We start from the raw sequence: 20,685 nt of genomic DNA, 5'->3' as shown, positions 1-20,685 counted from the left end.
GGCTCTCCCCCCCTCCCCTTCGCGGCATGTCCATCTGCCCCCCCCCCCCCCCCCCCCCTCACATGTCTCTCTGCCCAGTGATCGTCCTCTGCTGCACCCTCCCTTCACCCGCGTGTCCACCCTCTGCCCCTCCTCACATGTCCAGCTGCTCAGTGATTGTCCTCTTCTCCACCCACCCTTCCCCCGCATGACTGCCCTCTGTCCCTCCTCACATGTCCAGCTGCCCAGTGATCGTCACAGGCGGATTACAAGGAGCCGATGGAAGTGTTCGCACACTATCTGAACCGATCCAGCAATCAGGGGGCGCTGTCCCAGAACCTCTAACCAGCGATACTCTTCCCTCTGCTCTGTCTTCTAATTGGACCCAACGGTCTCGGAGGAGGGAGCATTGGGTCCAATCAGAAGACGGAGCAGAGAAGAGAGTAGCGCTGATTGGTGGTTGTGGGGCAGCACCCCCTGCCTGATTGGAGGATCTGTTCAGGTAGTATAGTATGCAAATACTTCCTCTGGCTGCTTACATCTGCATGTGTACCCCAAGGCAGGGCAGAGAATGATCACCGGGCAGCTAGACAAGCGGGAGAGGGGGGGGGGTGTGGCAGAGGACAAACACCGGGCAACTGGACAAGCAGGGGGGGGGGACAAAGGGCAGACATGCGGGGGCAGAGGACGATCACTGGGCAACTGGACATGCAGGGAATGGCAGAAGACAATCACCGGGCAGCTGGACATAGACAATGCATGTTTGTAAATGTTATTGTAAATTGCGAATTTAGTGCTAAAGCTTAATTTGAAGAGAATCCTGAATCACATCAAAATCGCAATTTCTGGAAGTTGAATGGCCATTGTCTTTTCCTAAAATCATTCAGCACTAGTGTGTGAGTTAAAAGTTCCCTGCATCATTCACAGTATGTTTGTTTGATTTAAATGCAGGAGTTTTTTTTTAGCACTGAGGGCCTGCATGGAACCGCAGTGACACAACTGTGCGTTAACATGGAAATTTAGTAGTGTGTAATCCGACTTATTGGCCTCAATTCACTAAGCTTTATCAAACACTTTATCAAACGTTTGATAATTTACCTCATGAGTAAAATCTAATTTTAAATTCACTAAGGTGTTATAGATTTATTAAACATTTTATCGATAAAACATTCGATACATCTATAACACCTTAGTGAATTTAAAATTAGATTTTACTCATGAGGTAAATTATCAAATGTTTGATAAAGTGTTTGATAAAGCTTAGTGAATTGAGGCCATTGTGTGCTACATCCTGACCGCATCACTTCACAAATAGTCATCAGCATGCTGCTGGAGCATTACACAGAAAAAAAAATCTCTGTAAAGTTGGTCCTCCACAAGGAGCTAGACTAGCCCAATACCTGTCAGATTTTAACTACGTACTGTGAGTGATAGTTGCATAGTAAAAAAAAAAAAAAGTAATGTATGGTTCATTTTTCTCTGTGTCATATGTACAGCATATATGTATGTGTACACAAGTATTTTACTATTTTTCATCCTTTTAGAGTACTCCCCTCCCCCGTCATTTTTTTTTTATTTTTGGTCTCCATAACTTTTAACCAGGCAGCTCATTTTTTTTTCTGTTTCAGGTCCATTTGGCATTAATCATGGAGTTGAGCTGCATTCAGATGTGGTTGAATATGCAAAGGAGAAATTAGAAGCATTTGTTAAATACAGTGATAGCTTTGACAAGTGAGTACCTATGATGTGTATTACATATAGTATTCAGTATTCTCTTTTGCAGAAGTTGTATACTGTAAGATAAAAGCGTACTTGCGTATTATCTTGTCTACTGACTTTGACTGCCCCCGTTTAAATGATGCTAACTTCCCTTTGGAAATATATATGGGCCCGTTTCCACTATAGCGAATCTGCATGCGTTTCCTGCATGCAGATTCGCACAGCCAATACAAGTGGATGGGCCTATTTCCACTTGTCAGTTTTCCTGCGCGTTTTTCTGTGCAGGAGTTTTCTGCACGGCAGAGCCCTCAGAGTTCGCCTGCGTGTGGAATGCATGCGAATCGCCGCTAATATATTTAATAGGGAAATCGCCTGAGGCTTTGGTATGCGAATTTTCGTGCGAATTCGCATGGAAATCAACGGAAAAGCACACCGGCACTGCCATGGTTAAATTTGCCTACAGCGTCATCCATGCGAATTTTCATGCGAATTCGCACGAAAATTCACATACACAACCGCATGCGAAATTCGCATCCGCATGCGAATTTTTACTGCGGCGATTCGCACCGCACAAGTGGAAACGGGCCCTATCATATTGCGGGAAAGGTGAGAATCTTGGCTTTCATTTGCACTATGGCTATCACTCATAGAAGTGCTGTCAGTAAATTAAATCTGTGTGGGGAAACACCGCTGGCGGTATTTCAGCCTTCTGGGTGGTCATTCATAAAAATGTTGCCTGTTGCGGTAGGAGTGCGGAGATATCCCGCTGTAGGCTGTCGGTAGGCATGCGGAAACAGGAGAAGCTGGCCAAGTCCCTACATGCGGTGTTCTCTCTGCTGCTGCTTGGGAGGTCTGTCCCATTCACTTACATGTACTCCGCATGCTTATCGCTACCTCAGAGGGAGCGGTATTCACTGTCCGCATACCACCTGCGTTAGTTTTTATGAATTGATATTTTGTTACATTTCCGCATAGGATCACCGCATAATGCGGTAATTTATCGCTCTGCTCGGGAAAGTCCGCTTCGCATGCGGAAACAGCCTTTATGAATACACATTTTGCTTGGTGGTCGCTAAAGTCAGCTGTTTTTAGCATTTCCGCATGCGGGAACGCTTTATGAATGATAGCCTATGTCTCGAATCAGATCGATACGCTGTCCCTGAGTTAGTGGGTGTTTGAACGAGGGGTGTCCATTGTGCCTGGCTGCAGAAAGCAGCATCCAGCAGGGGTTGGAGGAGGGACAAAAAGTTCCCAGAAGTGGCAGCTGTTTCTCTGGCTCTTGTTTACCGTTCCACGAGCCCGATCATGCTTGTCTCCCTGAACTGCCCCCTTTTTCCAGTACTTGCAGAGTGGCAGAGAGTGCTGTGAAGGACTGGAGCTACTGTATTGCATACAACCAAGCAGCTGGATGATATTGAGCTCCTCCCCCTCCTGCAGCCCTTCAGTGCTCTCTGCTGCCAGGTGCAGTCGACACCCCTCGTTTAACACAATGGTGCACAGTGCAAATGAAAGCCAAGACGCTTGTCTTTCCGACAATATGTAGATTTACAAAGGGAAGTCTAATTTAAACAGCAGGCAATCAAATTTGATAGAAGAGATAATGGGTAAGTGCTGATCAAAGTACTAACACAATGAAACCTTGCTTTCAAGTATACTGGCTTAAAGTGTGTCCACACATTCCATGTCACCTGTTCAAGTGATAATGTAATGTCACAAAGCTGCATAATTTGCTGTGAAAAAAATCCACCTCAACATACAGAAAGCTAGGATTTTCCAGACAAATGTTCAGTATGGGCTGGTGCACACCGAGCGGCTTTTTGGGCGTTTTCAGATCCGCTTGCGGCTGCGGATCTGCTTGGTCAATGTATCTCAATGGGGTGGTGCACACCAGAGCGGGAGGCGTTTTGCAGAAACGAAAAATGCCGGGGTGAGGCATTTGTTAGATTGCGGATGCGTTTCTGCCTCAATGTTAAGTATAGGAAAACCGCAAACCGCTCTGAAAAACGGCACTTCAGAGCGGTTTTGCAGGCGTTTTTGTTACAGAAGCTGTTCAGTAACAGCTTTACTGTAACAATATATGAAATCTACTATACTGAAAACCGCAGCAGCAATCCGCAAAACGCTAGCAAAACGCCATAGAAAAATAAGAAAAAGCGTTTCAAAATCTGCTAGCATTTTGCGGATCTGCTAGCGGTTTTTGGTGTGCACCAGGCCAATGTGCTTATTTGAAACCAGAACAGTATACTGCTTGGCCCTTTTGTAGACACACCCAGTATAACTTTCTGTTCATGTGCTCAGTCATGTACACAATTTTTAACCTGAAGGAGGTGACTAACCATTAAAATATAACTTTTATTGTGATCTCTTAAAAACGATCCGGGTCTGATATTATTATTGAACAATTGTTAAAAAAGGAGCAGGGGGCAGTACATCATCTTGATCAACACACAAATTAATCTCAGTCTGTCAACTCTGTTTGGGATCAGTACCTTGCTCACTTGATAATGCTATAAATACATCAACCCCCCCCCCCCCCCCCACATTAACCCAACATGTTTCACCCCCTCAAATGGCAGCGTTCTCCCCAGAATTTTTTTCCAGCCGGGTGGCATGAAATAGTAGCCGGGTGGCATGAAAAAGTAGCCGGGTGGGGCGAGTTGAAAATGCAGGGCAACTGTGCTTACAGCAGAGGAGGAGGTGAGGAGGTGAGACGATGACAGCCGGGTGGTCACCAAATCTAGCCGGGTGGAGCACCCGGCTAAAAGAGCCTGGGGAGAACACTGAATGGGGGGCTTCGTCAGGGGAAAGGTGCTAGTACATATTATTAATGTTATCCTTTATCATATCCCGACACATCAAGCAGGATTGGGAATAGTACAGGGTGTTAAAAAAGGGTCTCTTTTCAATTTCAAGATTATATTTAAAAGTGTACCTGTGTTTTTACTGCAATGGGGGCACCTAGTACATAACAATTGGAGCCAAAAGCAAATAAGTTTTTATTTTATTTTTTTCAGCAGTGTTTTAGGCAATATTTTCTGCTCATATTCAGCCAAATGCTTTAGAACTCATTGGACGGCACTTCACAGTGCAGATGGACAATGACCCAAAGCATACTGCAAAAGTAACCAAAGCGTTTTTGAAGGGAAAGAGGTGGAATATTATGCAAAGGCCAAGCCAATCACCTGACCTGAATCCTACTGAGCATGCATTTCACTTGCTGAAGCCCAAACTGAAGGGAAAATGCCCCAAATAGAAGCAGGAACTGAAGACAGTTGCAGTAGAGGCCTGGCAGAGCATCACCAGTGATGAAACCCAGCGTCTGGTGATGTCTATGCATTCCAGACTTCAGGGTGCAGTTGTCTGCAAAGGATTTACAACCAAGTATTAAAACGTGAAAGTTTGATTTATGATGATTAGTCTGTCCCATTACTTTTGGTCCTTTAACAAGTGGGAGGCACATATGCAAACTGTTGTAATTCCTACACCATTCACCTAACTTGGATGTAAATACCCTCAAATTAAAGCTGACAGTCTGCAGTTAAAGTACATCGTCTCCATTTCCTTTCAAATCCACTGTGGTTGTGTATAGAGCCAAAAATTGCGTTGATGTCGCAATATTTAAGGACCTGACTGTATATGTGTGTGTGTGTGTGTGTGTGTGTGTGTGTGTGTGTGTGTGTGTGTGTGTGTGTGTGTGTATATATATATATATATATATATATATATATATATATATATATATATATATATATATATATTATAAAGCAACATAAGTGCAAATTTATATAATTAGTGGTTTGAAAACTTCATCACGACTAGTACAGTACATGTACATTTGTACATTTAATAAAATTCACAGTAACATGTAACACGAGGGGGAGCTTACATTCTAGGGGGGTAGAGGGGTGAAGACATTAGGGGTTGACACAAAGAGGTTAGCGAATAAGACACTGAGTCTCGAATTCTAGCGACATCAAAAGAGCAGAAGGAGAGGTGGGTGAAATAAGCAGCTGAGTTCAGTAGGGTCTAGATGTACCAGACTTCATACAAATTGCAACCAAACTTGCATCAACCTGGAAACTAAACATCTGTTTGATCATCTCTAATTGATGTGAATGTAGTACAAACACCTTCAAGTAGCATATTACAGGGAGTGCTCAATAAATTCTACACTTTTTTTTTTTTAAGTTTGTTTTTTTTACATGCTTGAATCTGAGATATTGCTATACCCCCTACCTACATAGCTTTACTTTTTATGTCGTGCTGTGTGTAAAATATTGTTGACCCTAAGCAGTAATACGATAGTAAAAACCTAAGAAGTCTTTAAGCACTCAGAACCTTTTTTATGTTTTGTATGATCATCTGTTGCAACTTCCTCTTTTTCTTTATTTTTACCAAATCAGCTACTTTTAGCGCAATTGATTGGGCGCCACTGTAGGCCGTAATGAGAATTATGGCTTCAGCGGCGTTCAGTGACTAATTTGGGTGCTGGTGATTGCCGGAGCTTAAATTAGAAAAAAAAGGTAATACATCCACTGGCAATTCACATAGCATTACATGTCCCCTCCCCCCCCCCCTTAACTCAGAGGGGGAGTAGTATTTGCACCCTCATTGCATGTCCCTATTTTTACAACATTTTATAGTAAAATTTGACTTTTTCTGTGATTTTTGTCTTTTAGATTTGAATTCTGTGAACCTGCTTTTGTCGTTGGCAATTGCCTGGAGATTGCCTCAGATAGTCCTCAGTATGATCGAATTTATTGTGGAGCTGGTGTCCAGAAGGACCATGAAAATTACATGAAAATTTTATTAAAAATCGGAGGAATTTTGGTCATGCCTATTGAAGACCAGGTGAGGCTTTCCATAAATCATGCTTTAGCGTTCACTGAAAAATGATCTGGTTATTTTTAGTTTAATAATAATAATTAATATTTAGTTTAATAATAATAATATGAAAAGGCAAATGTATTGAAATATATGAAGCAATTCAGTTGCCTTATGTCTTCCTGATCCTGTCTCTCTAATACTTAAAGCCATAGACCCTGAACAAGCATGCAGATCAGGTGCTTTGACTCAAGTCTGACTTGATTGGCCACATGCTTGTTTCAGAGTTGTCACTAGTGATGGTTGTGATATGCGAATTACAATTTCTTTAAATTTTGCACAAAATGTCTCAATTACGGTTACACGTAATTACAATTTAAAAATTCAATTGATTTTGTGTATTCCATTTGTAATTATGCGTAATTTAGCATAATTTTGTTCTGACTTAAGTGGTTAATAGGAAAGCCCTCATACATGCTATCATCACCAAATGTGCTATGTATGTTAAAGAAAATCTATAATTTAAAAAAAAATTAACCGCTAAAATAGGTACAAAATTATGTGACATTGCAAAATGATGGTTCCTGATTAAAGCCATTGTTACCCGACATATAAAAACAAAAGTCAGATACTCACCTAAAGAGAGGGAAGGCTCTGAGTCCTAATGGGCCTTCCCTCTCCTCTCCCGGTGCCCTCAGGATCCTCTGTTCAAATCCCCCGCCGTGGGGGATATTCGGAAGTCTTCGGGAGCCGATTCCTCCCGAAGACAGATGGCTCCATACTGCGCACACGCGAGTGTATCATAGAGGGCGCTCGCGCATGCGCAGTATGGAGCGGCCGGTCTTCGGGAGCCCGAGTGCTCCCGAAGACTTCCGAAACCTCCCTTCGATGGTGGAAGTGGCAGTATTTGACCGAAGTGGTCGAATACTGCTACGGGGGATTCTGAGCGGGACCGGGCATCGGGAGAGGAGAGGGAAGTCTCATTAGGACTCAGAGCCTTCCCTCTCCTTAGGTGAGTATCTGACTTTTGTTTTTATAGGTCGGGTAACATTGACTTTAAGGTTACAAACTAAATAAATTAAGATTTTTTTTTCTTAAATTTTGCATCGTGATTTACGATGAGAAATTGCAAATATGTGAAATTCTTGCTCATCGGGTAGTTGTCGCTCAGACACTGCTGATGCCAGAAGATCATCAGGGTTGCCAGGCAACTGGTAATTTTTAAAGTGGACTTGAACTCAGAACTTCCTCTGCTCTAAAAGATAAGCAACTGCATTATAACCTTTAAGGAAAACAGTTCTTTGTTACAGCTGATACAAATCCTAAAATAAATCTGCCAGGTTTCTACGTCCTGATTCATAGAAGCGGACATTAACATCCTGTGCTTTCAAATGAGCTTATCTGCCATCTCTGCCATGGCAGTCAGGTGACATGGGGAGAGATCAAATTACAACTTGTGATTAGACACACATGAGGGGGAATTAAACCGGCTAAACTCTCTAAATACATAGAGGGTGCACTTTTCTTTGTTTTCCTTCTGTCCTGTGCAAGAGTTCAGGTCTACTTTAAAAGGAAATAAATATGGCAGCCTCCCTATCAGTCTCACCTCAGATTTACTTTAAAATAAACCTGGTAGGATAAGTATGTGACAGCTTGCTGAATGTTTTGTTTTAGAGATTGCATGCTCTAAGCACTCAGCCAGTGAACTCAGAAGCCACAATGAGCATGATGACCGCTCCAAGCCATGATACACTTTACAGTAAGGCTGTTGGAGGACCATGTACCTAGGATCTATTAGTTATAAACAGCCGGTCATGATCAGGCATGTGCAAGAATCTGAATCTCCACACTTGATATAATCCTTGACGTTTTATTAGTCAGGCACAGCTGTTTAACTTGATAATTTGCTTACTCTGGATAGTGCAGACAGGACATTGTACTCTGTCCATATTGGATGTGATAGAACATGCCACCTAATGCTTGTCTATGGAAGCCAGGACCAATGGAACATGCCACCTAATGTTAGTCTATGGGAGCCAGGACCTCCAGAAATAGTCAGTGGTGATATATTCTTGGCAGCTGCGGGGAACAGATGGCTAGTTTTTAATTCGCTGGGGGTGAGATTTTTTTTTTTTTAAGTGCTCCTTTAATAATTTAGTGATGTTATTTTATAGTTGGGCACTGTATTGCTTCCACAAGGTGTCAATGAGGGCTTCACAATAACTGTAACAGGTCTACTGTATCATATATAATGTATATTATGTATATAATATTATGTATTATATATAGTGTACTATCCCCATCGGGATTTTGTTTTCACTTAAAGGACAACTGAAGGTAGAGGTATATGGAGGTTGTCATAGTTATTTCCTTTTAAAGGACAACTGTAACAAGACGTATGTGGAGGCTGCCATATTTATATCCTTTTAAATAATACCTATTGCCTGTCAGTTCTACTGATCTATTTGGCTGCAGTAGTGTCTGAATAACACCAGAAACAAGCATGCACAAAACCAAAGGGATACAGCCCTCAATTAATAGCACTACACCAGATATATGCAAAAATACAAATTGTTTATTTAATAGTCTATAACACTACCATACAAGTTTAAAACCAAAAATTGTTCTATTCAATGCTGTGTATAGCTGAGACATTCCTTTAACCACTTGCTGACCGCGCACTCATAACGCGCGTCGGCAAAGTGGCAGCTGCAGGACCAGCGACGCAGTTCTGCGTCGCCGGCTGCAGGCTAATTAATCAGGAAGCAGCCGCTCGTGCGAGCGGCTGCTTCCTGTCAATTCACGGCGGGGGGCTCCGTGAATAGCCTGCGGGCTGCCGATCGCAGCTCGCAGGCTAAATGTAAACACAAGCGGAAATAATCCGCTTTGTTTACATTTGTACAACGCTGCTAACAGTAGCAGCGTTGTACCAGATAAGCGATCCCCGGCCAATCAGCGGCCGGGGATCGCTGTCACATGACAGGCAGGAGCCTGTTAGAGGCTGCACAGGACAGATCCGTTCCTGTGCAGCCTCGGATCTCTGGGGAAGGGAGGGAGGAGAGGGAGAGGGGGAATTTCGCCGCGGAGGGGGGCTTTGAGGTGCCCCTCCCCCGCAACACCCAGGCAGGCAGGAGCGATCAGACCCCCCCAGCACATCATCCCCCTAGTGGGGAAAAAGGGGGGCGATCTGGTCGCTCTGCCTGGTGTTTGATCTGTGCTGGGGGCTGCACAGACCACCCAGCACAGATCAGCTAAAACAGCGCTTGTCCTTAAGGGGGGGGGGGGTAAAGGCTGGGTCATCAAGTGGTTAAGCGCATCTATTTGGATACTTACTTCCTTATTTGCGCTCCAGCGTGGTTCCGTGCTCCAGGCCGCTTCCTCGCTCACTTCCTCCTTGAGCCTTCGCCGGCTAATGTGTTGACGTCACGTCCGGTTCGCACTACTTTAACTCGGCGTTCATGCGCCATTACAGATGCAGATCCCCCCGCTCTCTGAAAAAGCGGCGTGACAGCCGCGATACCGGTGGAGCAGTCCTCCGGGGGTTCTCTCAGGCACCATACCTTGGTCTCCTCATCTTTGGCCTGGCTAAGTATCATCGCTATCATACTCTGTTTTGTTCACCTATATATCACGTCTGATCTCACTCAAAGTTCCTATGCTCTAGGGTTGTTTATTCATTTAGGGTTGCCCTGTGGAGTTTTCACTAATTAATTGCAGACTATTCACTGTACATTTTCTATATGTTTCTTTATGCACTTTATTAGCTTTGATATATGAACCCGGGTTCTGGACCCAGGATAGCTCAATATTGAACATCCTGATGGTCAATAGATATATATCATCAATTCAGTATGAATAGTAGTGTTTTCTTTCTCATGATATAATAATTGTATATCATTTATTGTATATAATATCTTGGTATGGTGCTTACCGCTATTTTAATTGGTTTTAAACATGTATAGTGGTGTTCTAGACCAGCCTTTCTCAACCTTTTTTAGGCTGAGGAACCCCTAAAAAATTTTTTAAATCTCGGGGAACCCCTGCATGAAAATGATGCCGAGAAGCATCGCCATTATGACTGCAAACTTAAAACGTTTAACAATTTGCATTCTATCACCACTAATGTCATATAAATTATGTACAAACAGTATAAGAATAAAAAAAAAATTACCTTACCTCACTAGTGTGAAACCTGTGCTTGCTTGTTCTTGCACAAAGCATCAATTCGTGGTCGAACCTTGGATATGCAAACACGCATTTCATCTTCAACGGAAAGAAGTCTATTTCTGGCCTTACTTTTGATGCATGTCAGACAGGAGAAAGCTTGCTCACACATGTAAGATGTTGAGAATTGAAGCAAAATGTTCACTGCCTTTGTATGAATTTCAGGATACTCCTCTTTTATAGAAATCCAGAACTTGTCTAGTGGCAGCTCAGTGAATCTCAATTTTAGCGTACGATCACATCGTAACTCACAAAATTCCTCCTCTTCTCTCAAAGAAAAGTTCACAGGATGAGCACACTCTTCAGAAAAGGGGTCTCTCACCCAGTCATACTGTTGTGTTGAGAGTGAAGGAAAGTAATGTTCCATTTTGTTCTGCAAGTCTTCCAGATGTTTTTCAATAAGATTAGAAACTTGATGATATCCTTCTTCACTTTCAAGTCCACTCAGCAGTGGAAACATTTTCAGATTTCCATTAGCAACATGATTTTTCCAAAGACTCAGTTTCCTTTGAAACCCAAGAATTTTGTCACTTGAAGTCAGAATGTTTTCCCTTGGCCCTTGAAGGGACTTATTCAAGTGGTTCAGGTGCTGAAAAATGTCTGCCAAGTAGGCCAGTTTTTGAAGCCACTCTCCATCCTCAAAACACCCAGAAAAATGTGCGTTGCTAATTTGCTGAAAGTATTCTTGCAATTCACTTTTAAGCTCAAATACCCGGTTGAGAACTCTTCCTCTGCTTAGCCACCTTATTTCAGTATGAAGCAGGAGATTTACATGTTCTTTGTCCATGTCTTCACACAGTTTTTTAAACATTCTTGAATGAAGTGGTCTTTGTTTTATAAAGTTAACCATTTTTGTGACATCATCCAGTACTTTTTTCATTTCTTCTCCAAGAGATTTTGACACCAGGACCTCCCTGTGAAGAAAGCAGTGTGTTGTGACAACACTCAGATTTTCCTTCCTGACAAGTGAAGCAAACCCTCTCATTGAGCCAACCATTGATGGTGCGCCGTCTGTACATATTCCAACACAGTTTGTCCAAGACAGACCTTTTTCTTCTAGATAAGAAGTTAAAATATTAAATATATCTTGGCCTTTACTCGTTTCAGGCAGCTCTTTGCAGCAGAAAAAGTTTTCTTGAATTTCTCCATCATTTACAAACCTTACAAATGACATAATATGGCACTTACTGGTGATATCTGTGGATTCATCCACCTGCATAGCAAAGCTGCTAGTTTTCAGCTGACTAGACAGCACTTCCTCAGCATCACGTGACATGTCATCGATGCGCCGACTTATCGTGCTGTCTGACAGTGGAACCTTTTCAATTTCTCGTGCAGCATCTTCACCAAGCATTTTGCTCACTATAATTTTACATGCTGGCATAATGACATTCTCTGCAATGGTGTGACTTTTTCTTTTCTGGGCAAGAAGCTCTGCCACCAAGTAACTTGCTTCCTGCGCCTTTTCACTCACTGTGACTTTCTTAACAAAGGCTTGACTCTGCTTGCTTTGAGACTGCAATAGCCGTTTAAAATATGCTGTAGTTTTGCTTGTCAAATGGCTATGATGGGTAGTAAAGTGCCTCTTCAGTTTTGCTGGAACCATTGCAGCATTGGCAAGTTTTTTGCCACAGACTATGCACCATGGAACAGGGCAGGTTGGATCACCAATCCAAGTAAATCCTAGTGATAGGTAGCTTTCATTATAAAGACAGACTTTTTTGCTGTCCTTGTTTTCACAGTGTACTGCTGCTTCATCATCAGAAGCCTGATCAGTGCTTTCTGTACTAGGCCCAGGCCTACTGTCACCTTCCTCCATCTCACACCTCTTCCTCACAAAGCGCCACATTGGTCCCCCACTCATCCTTTTCAAGATTTTCAAGAAAATCTAAACATAAAACAGAAGAAAATAGTGGAAGTATAAACAAAGATGTCCACTAAATCCACTTAATGTTTCATCCTAACTTACTAGAAATGACATCAGGCTACCCAGAGATGATCCCTGCATGAAACGCAGGAATCACCCTCATATATGCAATGCACAAATCTACTTCCATGCAGCTATTATCAACCATATGAAATGAAGTAATTACCCCATGTAATATGTTGTGAGATAATTGGTACATTTGCTATGGGGGTTGAATGTAGCGTTTTATATGTGGGGTTGCTGCACATATAAATTGCTCCAATCTACTACCATAGCAAATGCAGTAATTATCTCACATAATAAGTGCATTAATCACCCCCGTATACAAGTGGCAATCTCCCCACATATAAATTGACCCAATCTACTACCATAGCAAATCCAGTAATCATCTCACATAGTAAGTGCATTAATCACCCCCGTATACAAGTGGCAATCACCCCACATATAAATTGACCCAATCTACTACCATAGCAAATGCAGTAATCATCTCACATAATAAGTGCATTAATCACCCCCGTATACAAGTGGCAATCACCCCATATATAAATTGCCCCAATCTACTAACATAGCAAATGCAATAATCATCTCACATAATAAATGCATTTCTCACCCCCAAATACAATGTGGCAATCACCCCAAGTATAACCCCAAGTAACCAAACAGGCATAGAGGTGTAGGCTGGAATAGGACCCCCCAATATAAGTAACTAAACAGGCATATAGATGTAGGCTGGAACAGGGACCCCCAATATAACAGGCATAGAGGTGCAGGCTGGAACAGGGACCCCCAATATAACAGGCATAGAGGTGCAGGCTGGAACAGGGACCACCAATATAACAGGCAGAGATGTAGGTTGGAACAGGGACCCCCAATATAACAGGCATAGAGGTGCAGGCTGGAACAGGGACCCCCAATATAACAGGCATAGAGGTGCAGGCTGGAACAGGGACCCCCAATATAACAGGCATAGAGGTGCAGGCTGGAACAGGGACCCCCAATATAACAGGCATAGAGGTGCAGGCTGGAACAGGGACCACCAAAATAACAGGCAGAGATGTAGGTTGGAACAGGGACCCCCAATATAACAGGCATAGAGGTGCAGGCTGGAACAGGGACCCCCAATATAACAGGCATAGAGGTGCAGGCTGGAACAGGGACCCCCAATATAACAGGCATAGAGGTGCAGGCTGGAACAGGGACCACCAATATAACAGGCAGAGATGTAGGTTGGAACAGGGACCCCCAATATAACAGGCATAGAGGTGCAGGCTGGAACAGGGACCCCCAATATAACAGGCATAGAGGTGCAGGCTGGAACAGGGACCACCAAAATAACAGGCAGAGATGTAGGTTGGAACAGGGACCCCCAATATAACAGGCATGGAGGTGCAGGCTGGAACAGGGACCCCCATTGTCTGTCTCTCCGTAGCGTAGTGACTGGCATTGTCTCTGGCTCTCGGCTCTGTGAGGCCTCTGTGTTTGTGTCTGCTAATCAGAAACATGTCAGCAGAGTAACTTGTAGTAGAAGGAATTCAGTCATCTGAATTTTACATGCGCCGGGACTGTCCCAGTAACACTGAAAGCTGCAGCCAGGGGTGGGGGCGCCAGGCTTGCTGTCACCTTTCGTACAGGTTTCTGGCTGGCTACAGTACACACTCGGGGCGTAGCTAAGGATCTGGGGGCCCCTCTGTGCAAGTCGCACCTTCTGCATCCCTTATTTCTAAGCGTGTGGGTGGGGAAAGTAACAGGCCCCCAGTCAGCCATCCACAAAAGCGCATGCTGCACAGGCCCAATATACTCACCGGGTGAATGCCCTCGATGCGTCTCCTCAGCCGTCTCTTTCACCGCCTCCTCTCTCGCTCAGGCTCGTCTTCCGCGCGTCCACTACGCTCACTGCTTCCGCATCAGTGAAGGGCGCGAAGACTGCCCAATAAGAAAGCGGCGTGATGCGGCACGGATTGAATCAATCCGCCGGTCGCATCAGTGGGACTATTTTGTCCCACGGAATGAGAAAGCGGGACAAATTTGTCCCGCAGAAGTACCAAAATGCCGCGGAACCCCTGAGGGGTTCTCACGGAACCCCAGGGTTCCGCGGAACCCCGGTTGAGGAACGCTGTTCTAGACTATTAAACAATTTGTATTTTTGCATATATCTGGTGTAGTACTATTAATTGAGGGCTGTATCCCTTTGGTTTTGTGGTTAGTTGCTTTAACAGCCCAAGCACACACTATTTGGGGTATGAGTGCAGATAAGTGTTGGTCTAAGAAACAAGCATGCAGCTAATCTTGTGAGATCTGACAATAATGTCAGACACACCTGCTGTGCCGCATGCTTGTTCAGGTCTTTGGCTAAAAGTATTAGAGGCAGAGGATCAGCAAAATAGGCAGACAACTGGTGGTGTTAAATAGGAAATAAATAGCCTCCACATACATCTTGCTACAGTTGTACTTTAAGCAATACCAGTTGCCTGGTGTCCTGCTTATCCTCTGCCTATCCTTTGCCTCTAATACGTTTAGCCATAGCCCCTGAACACGCCGTTCAGTTCAGGTGTTTCTGACGTTGATTGTCAGATCTGACAAGATTGGCTGCATGCTTGTTACTCATACCTCCCAACTTTTTGAGATAGGAAAGAGGGACACTTAAGTAACGCCTCTGTCACACCCTTAACCACGCCCTTAGCACACCCCTAGTCGCACATACCATAAAGATTTAAAAAAGTTATAATTTAAACCACACGGGTCCTTTCTATTCTGGTTCATTATCCTTCATGGTAACATGCGGAAATAAGAAATGTATCCATTTAATGGATGGGTATAAAGTTTAGAGTCAAACACATTTTTCAGTACAAAAAGACATATATTTACACAGATCTGTACGAGTCCTGAAAGAGCAACAAATGAGGAGAAAAAAAGGATGGGGGCTCCCAAAGAGGGACTGTCCCTCCAAAAGAGACAGTTGGGAGCTATGCATATTATAACTGCTAAAAATAAAGGTTGTGATAATGGATGCTGCTAGCTAGTGCTTCTCCCCAGTGAGGAATTGTAATAAGACAGAAAACAGGAAGTGGAATGGAAAGGAATTAGAAGATGCAATTGTGATATTATTCTGACTATTACTGTCCTATTGACAGTCACTGGTGATCATATAAGTGTGACTCTCCCCCTCCCCTTCCTCCCATGTATGCTACTGAGGGGAAAGGGAATACTAGTAATAAATAATAATAACACTGGTTACAGAAAAGACAGCTGAGTTCTCACTCTATCTGTGTCTGCAGCAGCACAGGAGGGAAGAGTTACATTCCCTGGTCTATCACTATCTTTCCAGTCACACTCACAAGCAGCCTCTGCAGGACACGACACATTTGTGTGACTGAGACCTGTGTGTTATCTCGTGTGTCTGCAGCAGCACAGGAGGAAAGAGTTACATTCCCAGGTCTGTCACCATCTGTCCCAGTCACACTCACAGCCTCTGCAGTACAGGACAGGCTGCTGTGATCTGTGTGACTGAGACCAGTGTTATCTCCTCTGCCTACCATAAAACTTCAGTGCAGGGAACCACGCTGATTTCTATTCCCAGATGCAGTCTGATGCTTGTCCTCCGTGCCTGAACGAGCTTGTGGGGGCGGGGCGGGCAGGGCTGCCTCTGTGTTTTTATTGGCTGGAGGGAGGAGAAAGCTCTTAACAGCTACACACAGAGGGGAGGGAAGGAGGAGAGGTCTGGGGTTTTTGTTTATGTCACGCAGGACAAAAGCTGCTTGTATTTGCACAATTAGACAGACATGGTAGACACCTGGTATGCGTCCCTATCTGGAAGGATGGTGAAAACGGGACTTGTTAATGAGTGGGCGGGACCCCTGGACAAGGGGGCGGGAACCGGGTAAGTCCCGCCCAAATCGGGACTGTTGGACAGTATGTTGTTACTTGTCAGGTACTAGTGCAGCCACATAGATCAGCAAGGCTGCCGAGTAGCTGATATTGTTTAAAAGGAAATAAATCTAGCAGCCTCCATATCCCTCTTGCTCCAGTTTTCCTTGAAAATCAGGGTTGGCTCTCTCATGAAGCATGGTGAAACATTTGCATCAGGCGCAGAGATTAAGGAGCACCATGTTTGACTGAATGCTGTAAGTGTAAACACAATACAGAGGAGGATAAGCGAGATGAGAGCAAGGTGAAGAGGTCATCATTAAGGAAAAGCAGCTTGTTGTGTTGTGTGAGGAGTCTGACAGTAAATGAGGAGGGGGGAGGCAGAAGTGTTTCATTTGACTTGCACAGCAGAAGAGTGGAGGTGGCACTGCTGTCCTGACTGAGGAGGAATGGAGTGGCTGAGGGTGAGCACTTTGCTTGTCAAAGTAGAATAAACTTCCGGAAGGTCCGGAGGAGCGATAAGAGTTGTGCTGTGTATAGTTGGTGCAGCTCTCAATTTCCGTGCAAGATGGCTAGGATATATGGAGGCAAAGTGGAAGAAAGCGCACTCAGTGTGTGAATTGTGAAAAGTGGCCAGCCGACCGTAGAATGATCTCGCCTCAGTGTAGTGCTGGTTAGCCCTTATGGGTGTATCAGCTCGCAGGCTTTGTCCCTTTGAGCCAGGGACTAAGCTCGTGGCAGTGGGGATTCCTTTGTTCCTCTCCTCTCGCAGCTGTGGATAGCACTACTCGCCTTGCAGTCACCAGCGTTCTGCACTATGCAGGTGATCAGTGGCCATGGCAGGTGCCAATTGTATGAGTACCTTCCCTTTTGTGGAGGGATCGGTGTGCAATTGTCTTCCACCTTCCAGCACAAGTGGTACCTGCACTCTGCGGGCGCTCGTTAGCTGGTGGTGTATAAAGGAGTTGGCAGGGGTGAGGTGCAAGTCTGTGCAAACAATACACAAGGAAGCCGTGTAATGTAAAACTCTGTTTATTGTAACCGTTTCTAAAGAGATAAAGCCACCCCTTCTTCAGACAAATGTTTGAACATACAATGAGACATTGCTTAAATACATAGTTAATTGGCTTAACGATGGAGGTCACATGCTAGGTAACTTAACCAATAGGTGGTTGCATTATTTAAAAAATCCTATCAGAAGGAAGTATGCAAATAGGGTGAGGACCATGATCCTCTGCTCTGTGTCCTATCAGAATGAAGTATGCAAATTAGGATGAGGACCATGATTCTTTGTTCTGTATCCTATCAGAATAAAGTATGCAAATAGGTTGTGGACCATGAACCTCTGCTCTGTGTCCTATCAGAGTGAAGTATGCAAATAAGGCGAGGGCCCTGATCCTCTGCTCTGTATATAAGTGTAGTAAATACATATTTTAATAAGAATATGAGTAGAATAAATTAATCAGTCTCATTTTAAAAGACTGTTTAAAATCAATAAGGCTAGAGAAACAGAGAACCCAATATAGTGTAGTATGTTCAGCCTTAAAATTAGTAAAGATAATTAGTGAGAAGAGTATATTCACAAACGTGGGTTACCACAACGGCAACCACTGTATAGGCAGGTGAGGAGATTAGACCTGTCCTCACTCAGGATTAAGAAATCGCTCTCTGTAGATCAGAAAAGGGGTAGATCACCCCTCTACCAGGGGTGGACACTGTACAGCAAACTGGGAACAGATGCGCCAGCAGGGTAAAAATGAATAAAACCTTTAAAATTTGCTTGGAGGAAGCAGTGGACTTACCTCCATAAAGCAGACATGAAAGACTGTCTGTATAATAGTAATCACATTTATTATATAGTACCCCAAAAGTGCTTGCAAATGGGCACATGCACACATACTAATACTTCTGGCCTTAACCACACGCAACTAATATTGCCCTAACAAACCTAGACCTACGTACATTGTTATTTGCATTTTTATTAGCGATACTAAATATGTCAGCCAACCGTATAATCATCACTACCAAATAGTGTTAGAATAGCTATATAGCATATCTATCGTACACTTCAGTAAAATACTATAATGCATAACACCAAGACAATGCAAAAACTTTTATTCAGATACAGCCCGTATCAACTTTATATCTACAGTAATTTTGAGTGTGGAGTCGCACTTGCTTGGCTTCCATCAATTTCAGATGGTCAGGTGTGCAGATCTAATAGTCCCGGACACCATGGGACTCAAACTGTGGCAAATGAAGAGAAAGATCCGCACCACCTTCAGAAAAGCTTAGTCTGTTTTATTGGAAAAAAACATACAAATTTAAAAAGAACTTTAAGGCAGGACAGTCCACTGTTTCGGGCTCCTGCCCATCTTCATGCTGCCTAGTTCTGAAGTAACATACAAAAACACCAACATATATACAGAGAAACAACCAATCACTGAGTATATACTAATTAGAGGACCTGATGGGAAACAGCCTATTTACATATCTAGTCACACCTCCAACTCCCCCATTGGTGGATCTGAGCAAGATCCAAACATTCAAAAAATAACTGTCAATAATGGCTGAATAAAAAATATCAAAATCAGGCATGCCTCTAAGATGTATTGGCAAGATATCAGCCAAAACGCCATGGTGGAATATGCTGAATAGCAGAAAAAAGAAAAAATCCAAAAAGTAACATTTTATTAAAGAAAACAAAACATCAAAATCCGCATGGAAATGACACATAAACGCATCAATACGACGCGACGCCATACCCGCATACGCGTATAGATGACGTAATAATGCATATCCTCTATCTAGACTACTGACGATCAAAAATACGCATCTATGCCGGACGTATATACACATGAGACAAGCGCTCAAAAAATGACGCATAAACGTATAAAAAATTACGTATCAATAAAACAATCGCCTAGAAAGTGCCACATGAACGCGTCCTAACTATACGCAATCTTTGCGACTAAAAATACGCGTAAAATTAACCAGACACCAAAAAATGCCGAAAAATGCCGAAAAAATGTCAAAAAAAAGCCGAAAAAATGTCAAATACCAAAAAAATGCCAAGAAAATGCTGAAAAAATGCAAAAAAATGCCAAAAACATAAAAATGCCATATATGAAAAAATCATACCATATATGAAAAAAAATCAATTCAGCACTTTCCACCAATGGTATATCAGATGATTGGTAGTATAATAAAAAATATCCAATAAAAGAAAGCTAATAAGGCCTATAAATATCTATGAGTCTATCAGTATCACCAATCTAGTCTCAAATCATACTCTTTATTTAACCCACTATTCACAGTGTCAAGTTCTCTGATCCATTTAGATTCCAACTTCAATAATCTAGACAATCTATCACCCCCCCCCTATTATCCTGTTTAACCCCATCGATGACACAAACCCTAAGCTGACTAACATTGTGTCCAAAGGTAGTAAAATGCTCTGAAACGGCCTGATCCATATTCTTTTTGCGAATGGTAGATTTGTGCGAGGCCAAACGATCTTTCAATCTCTGTGTCGTTTGGCCAACATAGCACTTACCACATGGGCATTTAAGCATATAAACCACCCAACGAGAATCACAAGTGTACCTATCTCGTATGGCATATCGTTTACCACTCATAGGGTGAAAAAAGGTATCACCCTTAATGAGGCTATTACAAATATGACATTGTAAACAGGGAAAAATGCCACATTGCTTTGGTTGTTTATTAATACTGATATCAGAATGAACCAATTTACTCCTTACTCATTAAGGGTGATACCTTTTTTCACCCTATGAGTGGTAAACGATATGCCATACGAGATAGGTACACTTGTGATTCTCGTTGGGTGGTTTATATGCTTAAATGCCCATGTGGTAAGTGCTATGTTGGCCAAACGACACAGAGATTGAAAGATCGTTTGGCCTCGCACAAATCTACCATTCGCAAAAAGAATATGGATCAGGCCGTTTCAGAGCATTTTACTACCTTTGGACACAATGTTAGTCAGCTTAGGGTTTGTGTCATCGATGGGGTTAAACAGGATAATAGGGGGGGTGATAGATTGTCTAGATTATTGAAGTTGGAATCTAAATGGATCAGAGAACTTGACACTGTGAATAGTGGGTTAAATAAAGAGTATGATTTGA

The 20,685-nt window shown here is 43.1% G+C and overlaps 1 protein-coding gene across 1 annotated transcript in view; it reads left to right on the top strand.

Annotated features, from left to right (window-relative positions):
* The window catches only part of PCMTD1 (protein-L-isoaspartate (D-aspartate) O-methyltransferase domain containing 1), a 63,928-nt gene that overhangs the window by 31,162 nt on the left and 12,081 nt on the right, over positions 1–20,685 (top strand). The window contains exons 3-4 of the mRNA XM_068237378.1: positions 1,608–1,710; positions 6,378–6,549. Of these exons, the coding sequence (XP_068093479.1) occupies positions 1,608–1,710; positions 6,378–6,549 (275 nt within the window). The remainder of the gene's footprint in view (positions 1–1,607; positions 1,711–6,377; positions 6,550–20,685) is intronic.

The sequence above is a fragment of the Hyperolius riggenbachi genome, chromosome 5 (genome assembly GCF_040937935.1).
Source record: "Hyperolius riggenbachi isolate aHypRig1 chromosome 5, aHypRig1.pri, whole genome shotgun sequence".
Lineage (NCBI taxonomy): Eukaryota > Metazoa > Chordata > Amphibia > Anura > Hyperoliidae > Hyperolius > Hyperolius riggenbachi.
This window is presented reverse-complemented; position numbering and strand designations above follow the sequence as displayed.